This window comes from Ziziphus jujuba, chromosome 12, assembly GCF_031755915.1.
Source record: "Ziziphus jujuba cultivar Dongzao chromosome 12, ASM3175591v1".
Lineage (NCBI taxonomy): Eukaryota > Viridiplantae > Streptophyta > Magnoliopsida > Rosales > Rhamnaceae > Ziziphus > Ziziphus jujuba.
Window position 1 is genome coordinate 1,147,220 of NC_083390.1, and position 24,736 is coordinate 1,171,955.

The 24,736-nt window shown below is 32.9% G+C and overlaps 4 protein-coding genes across 11 annotated transcripts; 2 read left to right on the forward strand and 2 right to left on the reverse strand.

Moving 5' to 3' along the window:
* Window positions 1–2,901: 2,901 nt before the first annotated feature.
* On the forward strand, window positions 2,902–7,197 carry LOC107410514 (uncharacterized). Its single transcript, XM_016017945.4, has 15 exons — window positions 2,902–3,218; window positions 3,529–3,581; window positions 3,668–3,705; window positions 4,139–4,229; window positions 4,525–4,630; window positions 4,738–4,808; window positions 4,910–4,979; window positions 5,459–5,521; window positions 5,656–5,727; window positions 5,836–5,937; window positions 6,200–6,274; window positions 6,419–6,529; window positions 6,633–6,749; window positions 6,833–6,889; window positions 7,008–7,197. Exons 1-15 carry the CDS (start codon window positions 3,084–3,086, stop codon window positions 7,065–7,067), a joined length of 1,221 nt encoding a protein of 406 aa, XP_015873431.2. The 5' UTR covers window positions 2,902–3,083; the 3' UTR covers window positions 7,068–7,197.
* A 962-nt stretch (window positions 7,198–8,159) lies between these two features.
* LOC107410487 (uncharacterized) lies at window positions 8,160–14,519 on the reverse strand. Of its 5 annotated transcripts, none has more exons than XM_060813342.1 (9): window positions 14,170–14,519; window positions 13,745–13,883; window positions 12,109–12,648; window positions 10,654–12,018; window positions 10,167–10,491; window positions 9,787–9,925; window positions 9,491–9,707; window positions 8,952–9,322; window positions 8,160–8,659 (listed from the first exon to the last, which is right to left on the reverse strand). In XM_060813342.1, exons 2-9 carry the CDS (start codon window positions 13,856–13,858, stop codon window positions 8,548–8,550), a joined length of 3,183 nt encoding a protein of 1,060 aa, XP_060669325.1. In that variant the 5' UTR covers window positions 13,859–13,883; window positions 14,170–14,519; the 3' UTR covers window positions 8,160–8,547. The 5 variants fall into 5 exon arrangements, with proteins under 5 accessions (XP_060669325.1, XP_060669323.1, XP_060669326.1 ...); XM_060813340.1 differs by having other exon boundaries at window positions 9,787–10,045; XM_060813343.1 differs by having other exon boundaries at window positions 9,787–10,045; window positions 13,745–13,824; window positions 14,170–14,518.
* A 628-nt stretch (window positions 14,520–15,147) lies between these two features.
* Window positions 15,148–17,253, forward strand: LOC132799248 (uncharacterized). The gene is made up of 5 exons (XM_060813705.1): window positions 15,148–15,982; window positions 16,245–16,305; window positions 16,443–16,553; window positions 16,669–16,785; window positions 16,976–17,253. The coding sequence occupies exons 1-5, from the start codon at window positions 15,834–15,836 to the stop codon at window positions 17,021–17,023; spliced, it is 486 nt and encodes a 161-aa protein (XP_060669688.1). The 5' UTR covers window positions 15,148–15,833; the 3' UTR covers window positions 17,024–17,253.
* Window positions 17,254–18,007: 754 nt separating this feature from the next.
* Window positions 18,008–24,475, reverse strand: LOC132800210 (uncharacterized). 4 transcript variants are annotated; one of them, XM_060813338.1, is made up of 10 exons: window positions 24,118–24,475; window positions 23,698–23,777; window positions 22,049–22,603; window positions 20,594–21,958; window positions 20,141–20,465; window positions 19,762–20,020; window positions 19,472–19,688; window positions 18,941–19,311; window positions 18,534–18,647; window positions 18,008–18,282 (listed from the first exon to the last, which is right to left on the reverse strand). In XM_060813338.1, the coding sequence occupies exons 3-10, from the start codon at window positions 22,586–22,588 to the stop codon at window positions 18,222–18,224; spliced, it is 3,252 nt and encodes a 1,083-aa protein (XP_060669321.1). In that variant the 5' UTR covers window positions 22,589–22,603; window positions 23,698–23,777; window positions 24,118–24,475; the 3' UTR covers window positions 18,008–18,221. The 4 variants fall into 4 exon arrangements, with proteins under 4 accessions (XP_060669321.1, XP_060669320.1, XP_060669319.1 ...); XM_060813337.1 differs by having other exon boundaries at window positions 23,698–23,811; XM_060813336.1 differs by having other exon boundaries at window positions 23,698–23,836.
* Window positions 24,476–24,736: the final 261 nt, after the last annotated feature.

Below are 24,736 nucleotides of genomic sequence, written 5' to 3' on the forward strand. Positions count from 1 at the left end.
TAATCATACCTAATAAAAATTCAAAATTTTCAATCTCGTATGTTGCTAAAGAAATTACTTCACTTTTTGTTTTAGGGTCATCACTAGCTTCTGCTAGTTGATATAAAGCATCTCTTATTTGTGGAGCTTGATACTTTATGGCTTTAACACTTTCAAGATGACTTTCCCAACGTGTTTTTGACAATGGTTTAAGAGTTAAATTAGAAACATGGTCTTGCAAAATTTTCTATCTTTTTGTAGAAGAAGAAAATAATGAGTATATACACTGTGTCACGCCAAAAAATGTTATAGCACTAGAACAAGAGTTAGCCATATCACAAAGCGCTAAATTAAGACTATGACAACCACATGGTGTATAAAAAGCTCTAGAATTTATATCTAACAATCTTTTTTGTACGCCTTGTTGTTTATCTTTCATATTAGACCCATTATCATATCCTTATCCTCTTACATCATTTATATCCAGTTCAAAATTTTTTTATTATACTAGTAAGCATATCAAAAAGATTTTTCCCTGATATATCAACCACTTTTAAAAATTCTAAAAAATACTCTTCTATTTTGATTGGATTTGTTGAAATATCTACACATCTTAATATAAAAGACATTTGTTGTTGATGATTTATATCTGGGGTGCAATAAAGTATAACTAAAAAGTATTTTGCTTCTTTTATTTTTTTAATTATAATATTTTTTATTTCTGATCCTAATATATTTATTAACTCATTTTGTATGTTATGGCCAAAGTAATGATTATGAATTTCACCATTTTGAATAAGTTTAAGGTGCTCTTGCATTATAGGATCAAATTCTGCAATCATTTCAATTAAACTTAAAAAATTTCCATTGCTATCATGATAAATCTTCTCATTTGTGCCACAAAATGCCAAATTATTTTTTGCAAGATTTTTAACTACAGCAATAATTCTTACTAATATGTTCCTTCAATGCTCTTTTTCCTTGTCTATCTTTTCTTGTAAATTTTGATCAATAGTTTTATTTTTAAGTAATCTCATTTAAGCATCAAACCAAATATCCAGATTTATAATATGTTCACTGCTTGTTTCATGACTTTTAAGCTTGGCACTAAGATTTTTCCAATCTTGACATCCTTCGTTTGCTAATTGAATTGTAGTTGATTTTTGACTAAATAATTTACAACAAAAACAAAATACTTTATCTAATTCTTTTGAATATACCAGCCATCTCCTATCATGTTTTTCTCCATTTGGTAATTTTCGAATGTAATGAACAGTAAAAAAGTTGTCTAGAATTTTCGTCATGTGGAAAACATAAATTGGTTTCTCTAATTGGACCTTCTTCAACTCATAAATCTATTAAATTTGTATTTATGTTTTCCCATTGTGCTGGATCATATATATTTTCAACAATAGTTTCATCAATATCATTAAAATTTTTATCCTCTTGATCAACTAATTCATCTTCTTCTAAATTATTATTTTCTTCTTCATTAATATTAGTATTTGGTGAGTTAGAGTTGTGCTTTTTAGAAAGTTCTTGACAGATTTCTTCTTGTCCTAATAAAGTAGCATCTTCTAGTGAAAATTCAATTGTTTTTCATTTAAATTTTTAATTGGTTCTTCTAAGTTTTAATTTTTAGTATTAGTAATAAACCTATCAAGTGCTCCTTTTTGAGATTGAATAAATTCTTCTGTTTTTCTTTTTTTATACGTTTTGCATATCCAGACTTATATTTTCTAGCAAACATATTTATATTCAAATAATAGAAAATATAGATTCCTAATATTTTATCAAAATTAAAATGCTTAAAATTAAAGAAATAATAAAACCTGATTTATGCTTTGCACTTTCAATTCGATGATACTTTAAAGTCTAACACTGTTACCTGCATGAATATGATAAAAGAACAAACAAATATTAATTTTTATTTAAATTAATTAGAATGAGCATCTAGGAGAATCATTGGCCTAAATTAAAAACATCATGTAAGGATTAACATTTAATCAATTTAGCTGAATAAAAGATATAAAGAAAAAAATAAAAACACAAAATATAGAATAAAATCGTGAGCTATATATATATATAAGAACAATAAGAATGATTAGTAAATAACTGCATCATGATTTCATATAAAATAATACACACACACACACACACACACACACACACACACACACACATATGTATATATGAGGAGAATGAATGTAAATTCATTAAAATAAATAAGAATCAACAAGCTTACCTTTTATTTTGGACCTTCTGGATTAGAATTGCAATTATGTATGTTGAGTATCAAAGATTAAACAAAGATGAGTGAATGAGAAGAGAATAAAGAAAGTTAGTAAGAAAGAAAAAAATGCATAAACTCTACATAAACAAGAATGAGTATTTAATATGTGTTTTTCTATTTTTTTTTTTACCATTACAATCTAATTAATTATAGAAATGGAATATAAAAAATTTCAATTAAACTTTATTAGTGTTCTTTTCTAAAGATAAAGATAATTATAGTAATAAATAATCAATTAAAGGTAATTTAGAATCCTAACAATAATTAATTTTTTATATTTTCAAAATAAATTAATAATAATATTTTATTTAATAAATATATAATATAGAAAATATATTTTTTTTTGGAGCCCAATAAAATAATGGCCCGAGCCATATGCCTTAGTGGCCTATGCCTTCGGCCGGCCCTGCTAATATCATTGCATTAATCCATTGCAGTGTTAAAAAATAATATAATTATAGTTTATGTGCTTTTTTTTTTATTGTATATTATAATAAATGCAATTATATTTTTATATTAAATTTGATATTAGAAATGCAATTAATTTTTTTTATAGCATACCTTATTAAAAAATAAGATATGCTAATATCAAAAGTAAACACGTGGAAATTTAAGAACTTCTAGCGGATATTGGGGCCCACCTTCAGAAGCTTTGCCCAGGCGTCTCTCTTTGGAGAAAGAGAAAGAGAACTTAAAAGCTTAGCCATTTCTGTGGAATTTGGAGCTAATTCCTGAAAAATACACACTGCAAACAATCGAATCTATCTCTACCCAAACGTGGAAACCCAGCAATCCAACACAAAGAAGAAAAATGTCGATTGCAGCGGCAACTGCAACAACGACGAGTCGTTTCCTCTTGCTTCCAATACGATGCTCTGATTCAAAACCCAGTATTCCAAGGCGTGGTTTTGGAACAAAAACCAACGACGACAACAAAAACAATAAGGTCTTTTTATTTATTTATTTATTTTTTAGCTTCCCTTCTCAGTCGCATCGCTGAATTCTTCAAATAACATGGAGAAAAACCCTGTATTTAGAATTGGAATATTTGGCTAGCTGTATTTCCTAACTACTAGAGCCTCCCAGAGCTTTTTCTGAAACCCCACCATTTTGTTTTTATTTTTATAAATTCGTTTGATGTTTGTTGTTTTGTTACACACCCTTGTTTTGCATTTTATTTTTCATGTTTGATTTGTTCTTAAAATTTGATAGCTTTGTGGGTACTCATGATTGGCTTGGTTTTTTGAATCACTTAGAAGAACAAAACCAGCAACTCAAGGGAACAGAAGGGCATGATGTTACGACAGAGGTACATTTAAGATGGGTTTAGTGCATTTTGCTCTCCCCTAGTAAATTTTTGTTGACAGAAACCATAAATTGTTACTGGCTCTGCAGGAAATCAACGACTAAAGGATCTAGTGCTGTTCCTACTCGTAAGTGGATTGATTTGTTGATCTATGTAGCCTACAGCAGAACTTCCATTGCTTGCATAGTTTGTTTTTGTGTTTTTTGAATGGACTTGTTGAGTGATGGTTATTCCTATATATTGGTTGAACTTAAAATTTGTTACTGATCCTCTTTAACTTACTGGTCCTCTTTAGCCTTTTTAGTGTGGATTATTTGGTCAATTTTGTTGGGACTTTGCTCTTCTTACTCTCACCCGGATATTCTACATGATCCATGATCAACTTGTAGACTTGGAAAATATTTTTGATTTTGCTGGAAAGAACCATTTTACTACCATCGCTCCGCCCAATTTCTAAAGCCCATAATTGTTTGTAATCTAGAATGGAGTAGTAGGACCTGCTTTTTAAATCCCTTTACTGGTTTTTGTTCCATCAACCTGACATGATGTTCTCTCTGTAGAGGCACCTGGTTTAAGTCCTCCATCTGGTGGGAGGTCTAGAAGCACTTCTCTAGACATTGAGTTTGAGGAGCGACTAAAAGCAGTTAAAAGGTACATGGTCCCAAAAAGCTTAGCTACTTAAAAAGAATAAATGCTTATGTTGAAAATACCTGTCTCTCTTGTTATTTTTGTTTATTTTTCACTTGAAGAGTCTGAAATGACATCTGTTGAGCATTTTCTTGATACTGATTTTCCTTCTGGGAAATTTGGGTGTGTTTTCTTTTGAGTATGCTTTTTTCAATGATTTTTAGTTCATTTACTGTAATTCTCTAATATCCAGTAATATTTGATTGGATGATTTCTATTTTAGATTTAGAATTTTTCTGTGACTACTCATCTCTCTCAGGTCAGCACTTGAGCAGAAAAAAACAGATGAGGAAAAAGAATTTGGGGCTATTGACTATGATGCACCAGTTGAAACAGAGAAGAAAACGATTGGACTAGGTACTAAGGTAATATTTCAAAAAGTCTCTGTTTTTGTTACGCATTAATGCAGCTTTGAATTTTTGAAATCACCTTCTACTGTATTGATTGCTAAAATAATTTTACCATGGAATAGATTGGAGTTGGTGTAGCCGTTGTCGTTTTTGGTTTGGTTTTTGCTCTTGGAGACTTTCTTCCCTCAGGAAGGTATGATTTAAGTTCTTTCGTTCTTGTTAATTATCTTTACTTGATTGTTTGTGATTTCTGGAGAAATGATATCATATTTTATATTGACTTCAAGTTTTCAGTGTTGGTCCTTCCGATGATGCTGCAGTTGTCGATGATAAACTGTCAGAAGAAGAGAAAAGTACTCTTAAGGTAATATTCCTAATAGTCAATATCTTTCTTTTTTTATTCCTATGAAATGTAATAGTCATATACACAATTAAGGTATTAGAGATATGGGATATACTACTATTGCATTAGTACTCAAGACACTGTTAGTTTTAGACCATGTAAATTGAAAACATCTTGCAAAGATTTTTGAACACAAGCAATATAGTGTGCCACCAACTGTTCATCCTGTCTAAGGGGCAAGGGTTCTCTAGATTAATTCTAATTAGGCACATGATCTGGAGAGGAAGGCATTTGGTTGTGCATTGTGACTCATCTATTTGGAATTCATTCTCACTTCCTGAACTACTTTCAGCTTTTCTTCAGTCGGATTTTTTTCTGTTTTATATACCTTTTGGCTTATGCTAATGAACTACCCTTCCATATTATTTCTATTGGTGGAATCATAAATATGAACTGCACATGCTCAATAAGCTAATAGCTCTACTTCTAACTCCTTGCAGACTCGGCTGAAGGAATATCAGACAACACTCAGAAATTCACCAAAAGATCCAACCGCTCTTGAAGTGAGTCGCAACATTTCATTTCTTCATAGGAATATGAACTGAGTAGGGAAAAATTCAAAATATTTTAACTTGCGTGTCACTAGTGAGCTATATTCCTGCAGCAGTCATTCTTAATATATTTCGGATGGTTGTAGGGAGCTGCTGTAACCTTAGCAGAGTTAGGAGAGTATAGTCAGGCTGCTTCTATGCTTGAGGACTTGACAAAGGTTTGGTTCTGTTAAGCTGTTGATATATCAAGGAATTTATTTGCCCATGCTGCTCAATTAATGCTGTCTAGCAGAAGCTTACCTGAACTGATCTTTTGTGTTATACAGGAGAAGCCAGGTGACCCTGATGTTTTCCGTTTGCTTGGAGAAGTTAAATATAAACTAAAGGATTATGAAGGAAGTGCAAATGCATATAAGAGTTCTGCATTGGTAAATCTTTTCTGGATACACAACTGATCCTGCAAATATAAGTTGTTGTGTAAAGTCAAGCAATCAACCCCACTGTGATGCGGCCTCATAAAATATTATCTTTTCAAGTGTATTCAAATAATATTCAAATAAATCTAGGTGTCAGTTGTAGTGTTTATTTCTTTTCAATAATAGTGTAATGAAATTCTTTGATAAAACATCTGCTACTTCTAACTGAATATTCAATACGTTTATCAATGGATATCTTTTTATTGCATGGCAGGTGTCTAAATATCTCAATTTTGAATTACTACGTGGCCGTACAAATGCATTACTTGCAGCAAAGAAACCAGATGAGGTTTGTTATCATATTTGTTAATTAGTATAAAATAGGTTTGTTATATCATGAGTTTTAGGTGAACAGAAAATATATTATACCAGCCCGATGCAAAACCTGTGTGTTTGAAAGTACTGGAATTTATTCTCTGTGGCTGGCTTTCAGGCTGTAAATTTCCTTCTTGCCTCTCAACAACAACTACAAGCACAAAACTCAGAAGTAAGAAGTGAAAGTAGGACAAAGGAAGCAGAAGTCCAGAAGGTGGACCCTGTTCAAGTGAGTTGTATATATATACATGTATAACTGTTGATTAATTGGAAGAAAATGTAAGTATTATATATGTTTCTATAATTATAGAAAATGATGAATAAAAATGCAGGTGGATTTGCTACTGGGGAAAGCATATTCAGATTGGGGGCATGTTAGTGATGCTGTGGCTGTTTATGATCAGCTCATCTCTGCTTACCCTGATGACTTCCGAGCTTACTTGGCCAAGGTTGGTCTTCTTTCTTTCTTTCCTTTTTATTATTTATATTATATACTAGTGTCGTGTCTGCATCCAATGCTTGTATTGTACAGGGAATTATTTTGAAAGAAAATGGTAAAGTTGGAGATGCAGAGAGAATGTTCATACAAGTAAGTTACATTATATCATCCGGTCACTCTACTTTCTTGAGATCATCCCTACTTAAGACTACTGTATTGTAAGGCTTTATATAAATATAAATGTAAATGGACTGTTATGCATACATAGGCACGATTTTTTGCACCGGAGAAAGCCAAGGCACTTGTAGATCGTTACTCAAGACAGTGAAGGCCCCATTTCTTCTAGACAAGGTTTGGAGATGAACCCTCTCAGTCTCTCACTATGTATGTTGGAGTCGGATTTGAGAAGTTCGTAGGAAATATAGAATGTCAAACAAGTTAGGAATGTTGTTTCTTTAGGGAAATTGGTGAAATTTTTTAACAATTTTTGGAGAAATGTAGTATCCTATAAACCCCATTTGTAAGTACAACCACACAATTTAAAGAAGCCAAAGATAAAGAAGCCGTTTTTCAAAAAAAAAAAAAAGGATAAAGAATTTCGTCACATGGAACTGATATCAGGGGCAATATCCAATATTCATAAAGCATAATAAATTTTCAATGGGTTATAAAAAAATAAAAATAAAAAATAAAAAATAAATAAAATAAATGTTGTGGTCATGTTTTAACCTGATTGTTAATTCAATCTCATTCCTGCATGTCCATAATATTTTAATTGAGTAAATTATTAAATATAATAATTATTAAACCAAATATTGAATGTATATACTTATTAATATCCAAGACATTTTGTTTGGGATTTGTCTAGAAAAATGCCCATCCACATGTGGACAGACTTTTCAACTCATCTATCCGGACATGGATACGCGTTGTATAGGACAATCCTAGTATACAAATCATGGATGATAGGATTTCACCTATATTTATGTCCGTATTTTAATTATTCTACTTGATTTTAAAAATGGATTTCATTTCCTTTCAATAAATAGACAACTTTGGTCCATAAAGAAGAAAGAAAAACTGTTAGGGTGAGACATAGGTTAGAAATGGTTACATACATTTAACTACTTCGGAGAAGCAAAAAATATTTGAAGAAGCCTATATATTTATTTTAGCAATATTGGTTAAATTTATAACAACTTTTGTGGATGGATTTGTTTTTCTTTCAAACTAATCTCAACTGGAAACTCAATTTGTTAGATTTGTGTTGTCGCTCACAAAGAGCACAATTTCAATGAATTTATAATGTTCTATGCAATCAAAATTTCAATGCTTTTGTGTATTCAGTTCTTGGGTTAGAAAATGATGAACAATGTAATTAATAGCAAAAGAGTGCAAACTTGCTATTTCAAATGCATAATGGAACCAAACATAGTAGCTAGTATTTTATTGACCTTGTATGCAATATTTGATTGCACCAATTGTTACAACCTTAATTTGAAAGCCAAATTTCACCTTCTACCAGATTTCATTGTTGGGGACTTTGAACGGTACCTGGAATCAACAATAAAAAGGACAACTAGTTGCGCAAAGCAAGAAACTTTCTGAAAATCCTTATACTTGAAAGTTAAAAAGAGTACAAGTATTCATTGCGAACAATTAATATTTTAAATAAAATAGTGTCCATATATTAGTGACTAGTAGTAATGAAATAGTTAAGAAAGCTCCCCTTTTTTTCAGTCTGAAAATTCATCAACAGCATGAAAGTTGGAGAATTCTCTGAACAATTGAAAGTGAGATGCTCACTTTTAATTTGTAGGGTATGCTTCATATCCCTCCCTCAAACTGAGTGAAGCCAGTGAATTTGTCAAACTCCAGGAGCTTGAATCCATTGGCCATTTCATTGGAACAACCAAAGTCCTGTACATGTTTTCAAATAAATACACTAAAGAAAGAAGTAAAATCTCAGTGGAATAGAGTATAACAACGAGAAGGAAACTGTTGTATGCTTCCCACACTTGGAAAGTTTCAAATACTTGGTTTTCTTCCGTTTTTATCAATCATTATTTGGTGATTTGCTCCTCCAAACATGTCATACCATTTATGTGAAACTTCATTAATAACTGCATAAATTATTGAATTGGGAAGTACATATTTGAAAAGTAGTAAATGTTATAGAAACAACAAAGAAAAATACAGAATAAATGCATACCCTTCAGTACATTTGTGCTTGCAGCGATTCATCTTATTCACAGTGTAGTTCCCAAACATCTCGTCAAGCTGATCTGCTAGCTTTTGTACAGCGGATAACGGCAAAATATCCCAGACCTTCACAACTTGGGTGTAATAATGAGAACTATCCATGGTAGCAATATCTATAAACCAAGCAAGGTATAACTGATTATTGACCCTGTAACACTCTAATAACTGGGAAGATATCCTATCATGCCCAATCACATTTCGACATTCATCAAGTTGACGCTGGCCACATGAAAAGTTTTCCAGCAGAGATAAAACTTTCTTAAACAACTCATTGTTTTTAACTCCTGCCATGGATTTCCAGAAGGCATCATTGAAGCATACCTATAATAGCACAAAGAATTAATAGTTTTTCCACTTATGTTAGGAATTTGTAATGAGCAATAAGCATTTAAACAAGCAACAACAAAGGGATTTACACAAAAATAAGGTATTTCTACATCTTCATGTACAAGTATTAAATACATTAACAAGATAAACCCATTTACATACCTTCCATCTTGCTTCTTTAAACAGTAGAAAATTCATATTAGTTAAAACATTGAGTTGGTTAAGGTCGACCAGTGAAGCTGTAATAGCATGAGCCAAATTCTTATTCTCATGAGCATTGCGGAAACAACCACGATCCTTGGCATCATTGACCACTTTCTTCCAAATAGATTCACTATTCAATAGAGTTCCTTCATTCCCCAATATCCAAAGGCAATACCTACAAAACGAAGGATTACAAAACTATACACAAAAAAGGGTACATCTTTCAATCACAAAAATATATAAGCATGTGTTACCTTGCACGAGTGAGTGCCACGTTTGCTCTTGGACGACTGGAAAGAAATCCCACCGATCCAGTACCATTACACCTTACAGTTGAGATGATTATCACATCCTCCTCACCACCTTGGAAACCATCAACAGTTCGAACACTTACTGAAAAGCCACTCTGAAGATCTTTACAATACTTGTCCATTTTCTTTTCAATTTCATAAACTTGAGCCTTGTATGGTGATATCACACCTATGCTGACCTTGTTCTTTCTTTGCACAAATCCTTTAGGATTAAAAAAGAAAAAAGGAAAAGAAGAAATAATGATAAAAAGATATTTTTTTGTTAATGGACATTTCTGAAAGAAAGATAATCAAGGTAACTTCAACTAATTGGCTTGGTGTACCTTTATAAAGGCATTCAACTATCTCAGATACCACAGCAACCTCAACCATGTTTCTTCTGCTATGCCTTCCATTAAAATCCTCTTTTCCTTGTGCTACATTTATAAAAGAGTAGCAGCCATACATTTTATCCTGAAGGAAACGTCTGCTATAGCTTCTTTCTTGAACATTCGGACCATCCAAAATCTGGCCTCCATAGAACTCACGATTTGGAAATAAACTTATGGATGGATGCATCCTATGCTGAACGCTAAGAAGGTGCTTCTTGTAGCCTTGCATAGAAAACCTCTCGAACAAACTTCTTCCAAACTCAGCTCTTTCAGAAATCTGAGAATGATAAGATTTGAGGATGTTACATGTGAAAAGCTGCTTATAATTCAATGAAAAATGTAAAAGAAAAACTTAAACACACACACACACACACACACACACACACACACACACACACACACAAAATAAAAAGGAGATCATAACAGAAAGCTTAATAACCTTGCTTTCAACCATTGCAGGCAGTTGCCGCTCATCACCAATAAGTATAGCATGGCGTATACCAGGAAGTTGTAAAGGAATGGCTGATTCACATTCTTTAAGCTGAGAAGCTTCATCTATAACCAATAGTTCAAATGGAGCTGTTGCGTACAACTTAGAAGAACTTGAAACTGTGCAGAAAACTAGGATTGTATTTTCCAAACAGAAACGTTTTACCTCCCATTTTTTCTCGAAAAATGGAATATTAAAGCTCTGAGGAAGAGAAAGAAATAGAGCAAGGCAATTAATTCTTGAAGTATTGAACATAACAAGATCAAGGCAATTAGTACTTGAAATATTGAACATAACATCTTCGTTGAAGACCTCCTTTAGTACGCCACTTGTAACATTCTGCAACAAAGCCACAAAAGATCTAAGAGATTCACGAGCCTTGATCATTTTCCTTGCCACTTCAAGTGAAATAAAAGAAGTTGGCAGGTGTGTATACAAAGATTCAATCCAAAGGCATAGCCGTTCGCCAATGCAATCATACCTACTCTTTACAAACTCCTCAAATGACAAAGGAGGATCACATTTTTTGCCATTATGGTTTGATTGGTTTTGTTTCTGCATAGACAAAATATTCTTGGGCTTTTTCTTGCTCTTGTTTTCTTTTAAAATTTGAACAATAACCTTGTTCCACACTTTCTTTCTTTGCTTGACTTTAGATAATTCATCACCAACGTCCTCCTCTTGATTATTGTTGATGTTCTTCCCATTTTCCGTCTTAAAGTTTTCCTCCTCGTCAGCAAAATTGGCATCATCCTCCTCATCATCTTCCTCTTCTCTCTGCTTCAAGTATAATTGATACTGCTCTTCAGGGTCCTTAAGCAAACAAATCATGGAATTTAAACTAGAGGTCCACCCTGATAACGGGTTAAAACACTTGTCAAGTATGTCAGCACGGTTGTCAAGAAATATATCAAAAAGCTCATCATGATCATCAATGTTCATACGTTTCTTGTTACCAAGCAAAACTATATCTCCAAGCCCATATGTATGATCTTCAAGTGATTCTGTGACATTGTTCATGAGCCGTCTGGTCACTTCCAACACTGCAATGTTTGTTGGGGCACATGTGAGTGTTCTGCATTTCATAGTAAGGAGGGAATGTAGAAGGAAACCAAGCGTCTTCGTTTTTCCTGTCCCTGGAGGACCCCATATCAGTTTGAAGGAATTTTGATGATCACATTCCCTTGTTCCAATACATCTTAAGACTAAAGCCTTTTGGAATTCATTCAAATCTGAAGAGCTGATTCTGGTCCTTACATCCATGTTAGAATTGTTGCTTTTTGTGAAATGACAGACTATACAATTTTCCGCATCCTGCAAGAAGCATATATATCTTTGTAAAATGTAAATGTCGTTGCCACCAAATAAAACAAGACAAAAACTTGGGTTCAAAGTATCTCTTACCATAGTTTCTGGCTGCAAAACTTTCTGAAGAATGTCCACACTCTGCTCGTCCTGAACTCTGCTCAATGCATTCCATATACGAACATTTGTTTTTAAGTTTATCAATTTAACAGCAAAAAGAGTAATTCTGGTTCTGTTCTCTGTGTTCATTTCAACTTCAAGGACAGGCTTTGAAGATAATATTGAGTATGCAACAGGAATTCCAGCTTCATCAGTATAAATTCCTTGAACATGAGCGATGAGATAGGGTCTTTGAGGCCGATCCAAGTCTCCAGCATACTTTGGTCTTACATCAGTTATTGCAAACAAGTCGCCAAATTCGGGCTCATATTTTCCTTTTTCCACCGTTACATCGTACAACAAATCTTTAGGAAGTTTATAATCTTTACCTTTTTCCACAGACTTAATTTCACATAAAGGTGCTTGATCCAGTACTGTCATGTTTGTCATCAAGTAAGTACGTAATTCCTCCAAAAATGGGGGAATAAAAGAGTTCAAGTATTCTGTTTTGGATGAGAATGTCATTGGAATCTTCTGCACCTGAACATCAAACAGATTTTTAATTTTATAAAAAAAAATAAAAAAAAAAAGAAGAGAAAAAAAAGAAGAAGAAAGAAAGTGCGAAAAAAGATTATAATTGAACCTTATGTCACCTCATATAACATTTCCATAATTCTACATTACATTTGAGATTTAAAAAATAATTAATCATATTTCTCCACTGTTTCCGAAAGCAATATAACAAGCCGTATCAATTCACTTTTGACTTCGCTAATTCCATGGGTGCATTGGAGGATTCAGAAATTTTATTTAGAGAGGGATCATTGTATAATGAAATATATTTTTTAAAAGCAATGGTAACGTTGCTTAATCATTATGTATGAAAAATTTTCATCTGCATGAATTTTAAATTTTAAACTATGATTTATTTGCTATAATTTGGAGTTAACTGAAATGAACTTTTTTTTAAATTTTTTTTTCCTCATACAAGAACATTTAACTTCTAAGCAAAGTTCTTTAAAAAAAAAAGAAAAAGAAAGAACAAGCTAATTAAATTAATAAAATGGAAGTTTTAATCATATAGACGCCAATAATTACTTGAAGAAGACAGAAAAATTTAGGATAAGTAAATAATTTCACTTATTTCCCATAGAAAAAAGTAGCTTAAGAGGAAGAAAAAAAAAAAAAAAAAAAAAAAAAAAAAAAAAAAACAACAACAACAACAACGATTTTCAAGAAAATAATACATTTTTTTTTTTTAAGTAGAAAACAAAATGGACACTATTTAATTTTTTAAGAGGGGGCACTACCTATTATCATTAAAAAATAAAAATAAATATATATAAACAAAGCTACTTGATACAGTGCAGGAGCATCAAAATATGCATACAAATCAATGCTAATATGGATGTTTAAAACCTCATATATAATATAGCTTGGAAATATGGAAGAAGAAATTACAGTCTCTTCTGTGGCCCATCATGAGAGATTGAAATTAACGATTCATAGTATTACACTTCCTAAATTTATACTACCTTTATAACTACATATAAAAAATGAACGAGTTGATGAATGAATATTCATATATATGACAGGCAGAATAATGGTAAACACACACAACAAAACACATATATACCTGGCCTTTATAGATATCTTTATTTAGAACATCCTGGATGGACCATGAGAAAACCAAATCTACTAAGCTTCCACCCGGACCTACCGTTTGCATTTTCGCATTAGTCTTGTTCATCTAAAAGCGCTCGCACACACATACACTGAACAATGAGAACATTATATACTAGTACTTTGTCGTATAAAAACATATATATACATAGATACAGAGTAAAACAAATTATTAAGGGTTGTTTTTTTTTTTTTTTTTTTTTTTTTGGAATTCTGATCAAGCTTTTTTCTTTTATTCTACAGAATATTAATTGTCCATTCTAGAGAAGGTAATCAATTAATACCAAATGGGCTTAATAGCTAAAATATGTATATATATATATATATATATAGGTAAAAATGAAAATAATAAAATATATTGAGAAAGTATGCGTTTACCTGTCTGGTATATAACAATATAACGAATTTACCACTAGCTTGTGCCTTGTTGTTATAACTTTTCAGGATTAGTCATGCATGATGATGAGATCACCTTCATTCCTCCAGTACGAGCTGGCTGGAGCTTGTTCACTTGTAGAAGACTTTCCCTACGACATCCTTAAACTTTCAACATTCTCAGATTACTTGCGTATGTGTGTGTGTGTGTATATATATATATATATATATATAAGGAAGCATAGACGAACAGTGGAAAATGGGCAATCAAAAGGAAAAAGTAAAAGAAACAATAAAAAGAAGCAGACAGAACGAGAAAGAAATTTGTAAATTAGACAATTAATGTGTGTTTTGGACTATTTTTGGATTTCGGAACCTATTTAAACTCCTTTATGTTGGCGTTATTGCCACGCACTATTTGACCTCTCTGCCACCTTAAAATTAAAACTGGTTCTGTTCACACGGGCATCTAACTTTTTCGAAGAGAAAAATGACTGAGAGAATAACACCTTAAAGCTCATTCATTTCTTACTGTGGACTCTTGGAACTAATTCCTGAAAACTACACATCGCGAACAATCGAATCATTCTGTACCGAAAACCCAATACCCCAACACAAGATTAAAAAAAAAAAAAAAAAATTTTCAATTGCTCCTGCAAACACAACAACGACGAGTCGTTTCCTTTTGCTTCCAGTACGATGCTCCGATTCAAAACCGAATTGTAGCCCAAGGCGTGGTTTGGAACAAAATCCAACGACAGCAACAAAAACAATATGGTTCTTTTTTTTTTTTTTTTTGGGCCCGCTTGCCTGCATCTCTGCATTCTTCAAATGACATAGAGAAAAACCCTGTATTTAGAATTTGAAAATTTGGCTAGCCTTATTTCCTAACTACTAGAACATCATTTTGTTTTTGTTTTCTTTTTTTTTTTTTTTTTTTTTTTTTTGTCTCCTCATTGTGTTCCCCCCCACCCCAACAAAAAAATGAATTCGTTTGACGTTTGTTGTTTTGGTACACACAATCTTGTTTTGCATTTTGTTTTTCATGCATCTCTTGTGCTTGGAAATTGATAGCTTTGAGGGCGCTCATGGGTTAGTTTTTGAATACATAGAAGAAAAAAACCAGCAGCAACTCAAGGGAGCAGAAAGGCATGATGTTTCAACAAAGCTACGTTTGAGATGGGTTTAGTGCATTTTGCTCCCCCAGTAAATTTTTGTTGTAGTTACCATAAATTGTCACTTGCTCTGCAGGAAATCAGCAACTGAAGGATCTAGTGCTGTTCCAACTCGTAAGTGGATTGATTTGTTAATCTATGTAGCCTACAGCAGAACTCCCATTGCTTGTTTTTATGTTTTTTTGAATGGACTTGTTGAATGATGGACAGTACTCCTATATATTAGTCAGGAGAGTATAGTCAGGCTGCTTCTATGCTTTGCTCTTGAAGTGCGTCACAACATTCCATTTCTTGATAGGGATATTAACTGAGTCGGGAAAATTCCAAAACATTTTCACTTGCGTGTCACTGTGATTCTTAATATATTTCGGATGGTTGTAGGGAGCTGCTGAGGATAGTCAGGCTGCTTCTATGCTTGAGGACCCGACAAAGGTTTGGTTCTGTTAAGCTGTTGATATATCAAGGAATTTATTTGCCAGTGCTGCTCAATCAATGCTGTCTAGCACAAGCTTACCTGAACTGACCTTTTGCGTTATACGGGAGAAGCCAAGTGACCCTGATGTTTTCCGTTGCTTGGAGAAGCTAAATATAAACCAAAGGATTATGAAGGAAGCGCAAATGCAAATAAGAGTTCTGCATTGGTAAGTCTTCTTTGGATACACAACTGATCCTGCAAATGTAAGTTGCTGTGTAAAGTCAAGCAAGCAAACCCACTATGATACTGCCTTGTAAAATATTATCTTTTCAAGTGTATTCAATTAATATTCAAATAAATCTAGGTGTAACTTATAGTGTTTATTTCTTTTCGATAATAGTGTAATGAAATTCTTTGATAAAACATCTGCGACTTCTAACTTAATATTCAACACGTTTATCCATGGATATCTTTTTATCGCATGGCAGGTGTCTAAATATCTCGATTTTGAAGTCCTACGTGGCTGTACAAATGCATTACTTGCATGAGGTTTGTTATCATATTAGTATAAAATAGGTTTGCTATATTATGAGTTTTAGGTGAACAGAAAATATGTTATGCCAGCCCTACGCAAAACCTGTGTGTTTTGAAAGTACTGGAATTTATTCTCTGTGGTCTGCTTTCAGGCTGTAAATTTCCTTCTTGCCTCTCAACAACAACTGCAAGCACAAATCTCAGAAGTAAGAAGTGAAAGCAGTACAAAGGAAGCAGAGGTCCAGAAGGTGGACCCTGTTCAGGTGAGTTTTATATATATATATATATATATACATACATAATTGTTGATTAATTGGAAGAAAATGTAAGTATTATATATGTTTCTATAATTATAGAAAATGATGAATAAAAATGCAGGTGGATTTGCTAGTGGGGAAAGCATATTCAGACTGGGGGCATGTTAGTGATGCTGTGGCTGTTTATGATCAGCTCATCTCTGCTCACCCTGATGACTTCCGAGCTTACTTGGCCAAGGTTGGTCTTCTTCCTTTCTTTCCTTTTTATTATTATATTATATACTAGCGTCCATGTCTGCATCTGGTGCTTGTAATGTACAGGGAATTATTTTAAAAGAAAATTTTGAGATCATCTCTAATTATCATGACTACTTTGTTGTTAGGCTTTACATAAATATAAATATAAATGGGCGATTATGCATGCATAGGCAACATCTTTTGCACCAGAGAAAGCCAAGGTACTTGTCCATCGTTAGTCAAGACAGTGAAGGCCCCCATTTCTTGTAGACAAGCTTTTGGAGAAGAAGCTTCTCAGTCCCTCACTATGTCCGTTGGAGTTGGATTTGAGAATTTTATAGGAAATATAGAATGTTAAACATGTTAGAAATGTAGTTTCTTTAGGGAAATTGGTGAAATTTTTTAACACTTTTTGGAGAAGTGTAATGTCCTATTAACATTCATTCGTAAGCACAACTACACAAGTTAAAGAAGCCAAAGATTTTATCATACGGAACTGATTGTATGGGCAATACCCAATATGTATACATGCATGTGTTTTTTTGTTTTTCTTTTTTTTCTTTTAAATAACGTCCAAAAACATTATTAACAGAGCATAATATATTCAAAATAAAATGATATGATCATGTTTTAACCTGGTTAATAATTCAATCCCATTCCTGCATGTCCATAATATTTTAATTGAGTAAATTATTAAATAAAATAATTATTAAACCAAAATTTGAATATCTGTATTTATGATATCCAAGATATTTTGTTTGGGATTTGTCTAGAAAAATGCCCATCCACATGTGAACAGAATTTTTAAGTCACCAGTGGATATGCGGTGTATAGGATAATCCTAGTATACAAATCATGGATGATAGAATTTCATCTATATTCATGTCAGTATTTTAATTATTCTACTGGATTTTATAAATGGATTTCATTTCTTTCCAATAAATAGACATCTTTGGTTCGTAAAGAAGATAGAAAAACTGTTAAGGTGAGATATAGGTTAGACATATGGTTACATACATTTAACTACTTGGGAGAAGCAAAACATATTTGAAGAAGCCTATATCTATATTTTAGCAATATTGGTAAAGTTTATAACAACTTTTGGGGATGGATTTGTTTTCTTTCAAACTAATCTCAAATGAAAAACTCTGTTTGTTAGATTTGTGTTCTCGCTCACAAAGAGCACAATTTCAATGAATTTAAAATGTTCTATGCAATCAAACTTTCAATGCTTTTGTGTAGTCAGTTTTTAGGATATTAACCATAACCATGCCTTAAAAAGTCTCATTACATCTCAGAACAATGATGAACAATGTAATTAAAAGTAAAAAAGTTCAACCTAGCAATTCCAAATGCATAGTGGAACCAAACGTAGTAGCTAGTATTTTGTCAACATTGTAGGCAATATTTGATTGCGCCAACTGATTGTTACAAACTTCATTTGAAAGCCCAATTTCTTCTTCTACCAGACTTCCCTGTTTGGGGCTTAGAATGATTCCTGGAATCAACAATAAAAAGGACAATTAGTTGCACAAAGCAAGAAACTTTCTGAAAATCCTTCTACTTAAAACTTAAAGAGTACAAGTAATCATTGCAAACAACTAGTATTTTAAATAAAATAAAATCCATATAATAGTAACTATTAATGGAATAGTTAAGAAAAGCTCTTTTTTTTTTTTTCAGTCTGAAAATTCACCAACAGGATGAAAGTTGGAGAATCCTCTGAATATTTGAATGCGAGATACTCACTTGTAATTTGTAGGGTATGCTTTATATCCCTCCCTCAAACTGAGTGAAGCCAGTGAATTTGTCAAACTCTGAGAACTTGAATCCATGGGCCATTTCATTGGAACAACCAAATTCCTGTACATGTTTTCAAATTAAGTACACTAAAGAAAGAAGTAAAATCTCATTGGATTAGAGTATAACAAAGAGAAAGAAACTATTGTTCGCTTCCCACATTTGGAAAGCTTCAAATACTTGTTTTTGTTCCATTTTTATCAATCACTATTTAGTGATTTGCTCCTTCAAACATGTCATACCCTTTATGTGTAACTTCATTAACAACTGCATAAATTATTGAATTGGAGAGTAACTATTTGAAAAGTAGTAAGTATTATAGAAACAACAAAGAAAAATGCAGAATAAATGCATACCCTTCAGTAAATTTGTGCTTGCAGCGATTCATCTTATCCACAGTATAGTTCCCAAACATAACATCAAGCTGATCTGCTAGTTTTTGTACAGCGGACAACGGCAAAATATCCCAGACCTTCACAACTTGGGTGTAATAATGAGAATTATCCATGGGAGCAATATCTATAAACCAAGCAAGGTGTAACTGATTATCGACCCTGTAACACTCTAATAAATGGGAACATGTCCTATCATGCCCAATCACATTTCGACATTCATCATGTTGACGCTGGCCACATGAAAGGTTTTCCAGCAGAGATAAAACTTTCTTAAACAACTCATTGTTTTTAAATCTTGCCAGGGATTTCCAGAAGGCATCATTGAAGCATACCTACATTAGTACATAAACAATTTATAGATTATTAGGAATTTTTAATGACCATGAAACACATAAACAAGCAACAACAAAGGGATTTACTCGAAGGTAAGCAATGTATAAATCTTCATATACAAGCATTAAATGCATTAACAAGATAAACCCATTTACATACCTTCCATCTTGCCTCTTTAAACAGTAGAGAATTCATATTAGTTAAAACATTGAGTTGGTTAAGGTCAATCAGTGAATCTGTAATAGCATGAGCCAAATTCTTTTTCTCATGAGCATTGTGGAAACAACCACGATCCTTGGCATCATTGACCACTTTCTTCCAAATAGAATTACTATTCACTAGAGTTCCTTCATTCCCCAATATCCAAAGGCAATACCTATAAAAAGAAGATGGATTACAAAACCATAAACAAAAAACTGTACATCCAAAAATATATAAGCATGTGTTACCTTGCACGAGTTAGCGCCACGTTTGCTCTTTGCCGATTGGAAAGAAATCCCACCGATCCAATACCATTACACCTTACAGTTGAGATGATTATCACATCCTCCTCACCACCTTGGAAACCATCAACAGTTCGAACACTTACTGAAAAGCCACGATGAAGATCTTTACAATATTTGTCCATTTTCTTTTTAATAGCAAAAACTTGAGCCTTGTATGGTGATATCACACCTACTCTGACCTTATTCTTTGTTTGCACAAATCCTTTGGGATTGAAAAAGAAAAAAAGAAAAGATGAAATAGTGATTAAAATTTTTTTTTTGTTACTAGACAATTCTGAAAGAAAGATAATCAATGCAACTTCAACTAATTGGTATGGCATACCTTTATAAAGGCACTCAACTATCTCAGAGACCACAGCAACCTCAACCATGTTTCTTCTGCTATGCCTTTCATCAAAATCCTCTTTTCCTTGTGCTACATTTATAAAAGAGTAGCAGCCGTACATTTTATCCTGAAGGAAACGTCTGCTATAGCTTCTTTCTTGAACATTCTGACCATCCAAAATCTGGCCTCCATAGAACTCACGATTTGGAAATAAACTTATGGATGGATGCATCCTATGTTGAACGCTAAGAAGATGCTTCTTGTAGCCTTGCAAAGCAAACCTCTCGAACAAACTTCTTCCAAGCTCCACTCTTTCAGAAATCTGAGAATGATAAAATTTGAGGATGTTACAGGGGAAAAGCTGCTTATAATTCAATAAGAAAGGTAAGAGAAAACACACACACACACACACGAAAAAAAAAAAAAGATCATAAGAGCAAGCTTAATAACCTTGCTTTCAACCATTGCAGGCAGTTGCCGCTCATCACCAATAAGTATTGCATGGCGTATGCCAGGAAGTTGTAAAGGAATGGCAGATTCACATTCTTTAAGCTGAGCAGCTTCATCTATAACCAACAGTTCAAATGGAGCTGTCGCGTACAACTTGGAAGAACTTGAAACTGTACAGAAAATTAGGAGTGTATTTTCCAAACAGAAACGTTTTACCTCCCATTTTTTCTCGAAAAATGGAATATTAAAGCTCTGAGGAAGTGAAAGTAATAGAGCAAGGCAATTAATTCTTGAAGTATTGAACATAACTAGATCAAGGCAATCAGTACTTGAAATATTGAACATAACATCTTCGTTGAAGACCTCCTTTAGTACGCCACTTGTAACATTCTGCAACAAAGCCACAAAAGATCTAAGAGATTCACGAGCCTTGATCATTTTCCTTGCCACTTCAAGTGAAATAAAAGAAGTTGGCAGGTGTGTATACAAAGATTCAATCCAAAGGCATAGCCGTTCGCCAATGCAATCATACCTACTCTTTACAAACTCCTCAAATGACAAAGGAGGATCACATTTTTTGCCATTATGGTTTGATTGGTTTTGTTTCTGCATAGACAAAATATTCTTGGGCTTTTTCTTGCTCTTGTTTTCTTTTAAAATTTGAACAATAACCTTGTTCCACACTTTCTTTCTTTGCTTGACTTTAGATAATTCATCACCAACGTCCTCCTCTTGATTATTGTTGATGTTCTTCCCATTTTCCGTCTTAAAGTTTTCCTCCTCGTCAGCAAAATTGGCATCATCCTCCTCATCATCTTCCTCTTCTCTCTGCTTCAAGTATAATTGATACTGCTCTTCAGGGTCCTTAAGCAAACAAATCATGGAATTTAAACTAGAGGTCCACCCTGATAACGGGTTAAAACACTTGTCAAGTATGTCAGCACGGTTGTCAAGAAATATATCAAAAAGCTCATCATGATCATCAATGTTCATACGTTTCTTGTTACCAAGCAAAACTATATCTCCAAGCCCATATGTATGATCTTCAAGTGATTCTGTGACATTGTTCATGAGCCGTCTGGTCACTTCCAACACTGCAATGTTTGTTGGGGCACATGTGAGTGTTCTGCATTTCATAGTAAGGAGGGAATGTAGAAGGAAACCAAGCGTCTTCGTTTTTCCTGTCCCTGGAGGACCCCATATCAGTTTGAAGGAATTTTGATGATCACATTCCCTTGTTCCAATACATCTTAAGACTACAGCTTTTTGGAATTCATTCAAATCAGAAGAGCTGATTCTGGTCCTTACATCCAGGTAAGAATTGTTGCTTTTTGTGAAATGACAGACTATACAATTTTCCGCATCCTGCAAGAAGCATATATATCTTTGTAAAATGTAAATGTCGTTGCCACCAAATAAAACAAGACAAAAACTTGGGTTCAAAGTATCTCTTACCATAGTTTCTGGCTGCAAAACTTTCTGAAGAATGTCCACACTCTGCTCGTCCTGAACTCTGTTCAATGCATTCCATATACGAACATTTGTTTTTAAGTTTATCAATTTAACAGCAAAAAGAGTAATTCTGGTTCTGTTCTCTGTGTTCATTTCAACGTCAAGGCTGTATTCGTCAAGGACAGGCTTTGAAGATAATATTGAGTATGCAACAGGAATTCCAGCTTCATCAGTATAAATTCCTTGAACATGAGCGATGAGATAGGGTCTTTGAGGCCGATCCAAGTCTCCAGCATACTTTGGTCTTACATCAGTTATTGCAAACAAGTCGCCAAATTCGGGCTCATATTTTCCTTTTTCCACCGTTACATCGTACAACAAATCTTTAGGAAGTTTATAATCTTTATCTTTTTCCACAGACTTAATTTCACATAAAGGTGCTTGATCCAGTACTGTCATGTTTGACATCAGGTAAGTATGTAATTCCTCCAAAAATGGGGGAATAAAAGAGTTCAAGTATTCTGTTTTGGATGAGAATGTCATTGGAATCTTCTGCACCTGAACATCAAACAGATTTTTAATTTTATTAAAAAAAAAAAAAAAAAAAAAGAAGAGAAAAAAAAGAAGAAGAAAGAAAGTCGGAAAATAGATAATAATTGAACCTTATGTCACCTCATATAACATTTCCATAATTCTACATTACATTTGAGATTTAAAAAATAATTAATCAAATTTCTCCACTGTTTCCGAAAGCAATATAACAAGCCGTATCAATTCACTTTTGACTTCGCTAATTCCATGGGTGCATTGGAGGATTCAGAAATTTTATTTAGAGAGGGATCATTGTATAATGAAATATATTTTTTAAAAGCAATGGTAACGTTGCTTAATCATTATGTATGAAAAATTTTCATCTGCATGAATTTTAAATTTTAAACTATGATTTATTTGCTATAATTTGGAGTTAACTGAAATGAACCTTTTTTAAAATTTTTTTTTTCCTCATACAAGAACATTTAACTTCTAAGCAAAGTTCTTAAAAAAAAAAAAAAAAAAGAACAAGCTAATTAAATTAATAAAATGGAAGTTTTAATCATATAGACGCCAATAATTACTTGAAGAAGACAGAAAAATTTAGGATAAGTAAATAATTTCACTTATTTCCCATAGAAAAAAGTAGCTTAAGAGGAAGAAAAAAAAAAAAAAAAAAAAAAAAAAAAAAAAAAACAACAACAACAACAACGATTTTCAAGAAAATAATACATTTTTTTTTTTTAAGTAGAAAACAAAATGGACACTATTTAATTTTTTAAGAGGGGGCACTACCTATTATCATTAAAAAATAAAAATAAATATATATAAACAAAGCTACTTGATACAGTGCAGGAGCATCAAAATATGCATACAAATCAATGCTAATATGGATGTTTAAAACCTCATATATAATATAGCTTGGAAATATGGAAGAAGAAATTACAGTCTCTTCTGTGGCCCATCATGAGAGATTGAAATTAACGATTCATAGTATTACACTTCCTAAATTTATACTACCTTTATAACTACATATAAAAAATGAACGAGTTGATGAATGAATATTCATATATATGACAGGCAGAATAATGGTAAACACACACAACAAAACACATATATACCTGGCCTTTATAGATATCTTTATTTAGAACATCCTGGATGGACCATGAGAAAACCAAATCTACTAAGCTTCCACCCGGACCTACCGTTTGCATTTTCGCATTAGTCTTGTTCATCTAAAAGCGCTCGCACACACATACACTGAACAATGAGAACATTATATACTAGTACTTTGTCGTATAAAAACATATATATACATAGATACAGAGTAAAACAAATTATTAAGGGTTGTTTTTTTTTTTTTTTTTTTTTTGGAATTCTGATCAAGCTTTTTTCTTTTATTCTACAGAATATTAATTGTCCATTCTAGAGAAGGTAATCAATTAATACCAAATGGGCTTAATAGCTAAAATATGTATATATATATATATATATAGGTAAAAATGAAAATAATAAAATATATTGAGAAAGTATGCGTTTACCTGTCTGGTATATAACAATATAACGAATTTACCACTAGCTTGTGCCTTGTTGTTACAACTTTTCAGGATTAGTGATGCATGATGATGAGATCACCTTCATTCCTCCAGTACGAGCTGGCTGGAGCTTGTTCACTTGTAGAAGACTTTCCCTACGACAGCCTTAAACTTTCAACATTCTCAGATTACTTGCATATGTGTGTGTGTGTGTGTATATATATATATATATATGGAAGCATGGACGAACAGTGGAAAATGGGCAATCAAAAGGAAAAAGTAAAAGAAACAATAAAAAGAAGCAGACAGAATGAGAAAGAAATTTGTAAATTAGACAATTAATGTGTGTTTTGGACTATTTTTGGAGTTTGGAACCTATTTAAACACCTTTATGTTGGCGTTATTGCCACGCACTATTTGACCTCTCTGCCACCTTAAAATTAAAACTGGTTCTGTTCACACGGGCATCTAACTTTTTCGCAGAGAAAAATGACTGAGAGAATAACACCTTAAAGCTCATTCATTTCTTACTGTGGACTCTTGGAACTAATTCCTGAAAATTACACATCGCGAACAATCGAATCATTCCGTACCGAAAACCCAATACCCAAACACAAGATTCAAA

Bases quoted from the DNA above. Each gene is read 5' to 3' on its own strand.
- LOC107410514 (XM_016017945.4), top strand. From the start codon at position 3,084: ATGTCGATTGCAGCGGCAACTGCAACAACGACGAGTCGTTTCCTCTTG. The intron at 6,750-6,832 runs GTTGGTCTTCTT...TGTATTGTACAG, and splicing joins TCCGAGCTTACTTGGCCAAG to GGAATTATTTTGAAAGAAAA. The intron at 6,890-7,007 runs GTAAGTTACATT...ATGCATACATAG, and splicing joins CAGAGAGAATGTTCATACAA to GCACGATTTTTTGCACCGGA.
- LOC107410487 (XM_060813340.1), bottom strand. From the start codon at position 13,858: ATGAACAAGACTAATGCGAAAATGCAAACGGTAGGTCCGGGTGGAAGC. The intron at 10,492-10,653 runs GTTATTAAGCTT...TATCATTCTCAG, and splicing joins CTGCAATGGTTGAAAGCAAG to ATTTCTGAAAGAGCTGAGTT. The intron at 10,046-10,166 runs GTACACCAAGCC...TTAATCCTAAAG, and splicing joins AGTTGAATGCCTTTATAAAG to GATTTGTGCAAAGAAAGAAC.
- LOC132799248 (XM_060813705.1), top strand. From the start codon at position 15,834: ATGCTGTCTAGCACAAGCTTACCTGAACTGACCTTTTGCGTTATACGG. The intron at 16,554-16,668 runs GTGAGTTTTATA...ATAAAAATGCAG, and splicing joins AGAAGGTGGACCCTGTTCAG to GTGGATTTGCTAGTGGGGAA. The intron at 16,786-16,975 runs GTTGGTCTTCTT...ATGCATGCATAG, and splicing joins TCCGAGCTTACTTGGCCAAG to GCAACATCTTTTGCACCAGA.
- LOC132800210 (XM_060813337.1), bottom strand. From the start codon at position 23,811: ATGAACAAGACTAATGCGAAAATGCAAACGGTAGGTCCGGGTGGAAGC. The intron at 21,959-22,048 runs GTAAGAGATACT...TGCTTCTTGCAG, and splicing joins TTTTGCAGCCAGAAACTATG to GATGCGGAAAATTGTATAGT. The intron at 20,021-20,140 runs GTATGCCATACC...TCAATCCCAAAG, and splicing joins AGTTGAGTGCCTTTATAAAG to GATTTGTGCAAACAAAGAAT.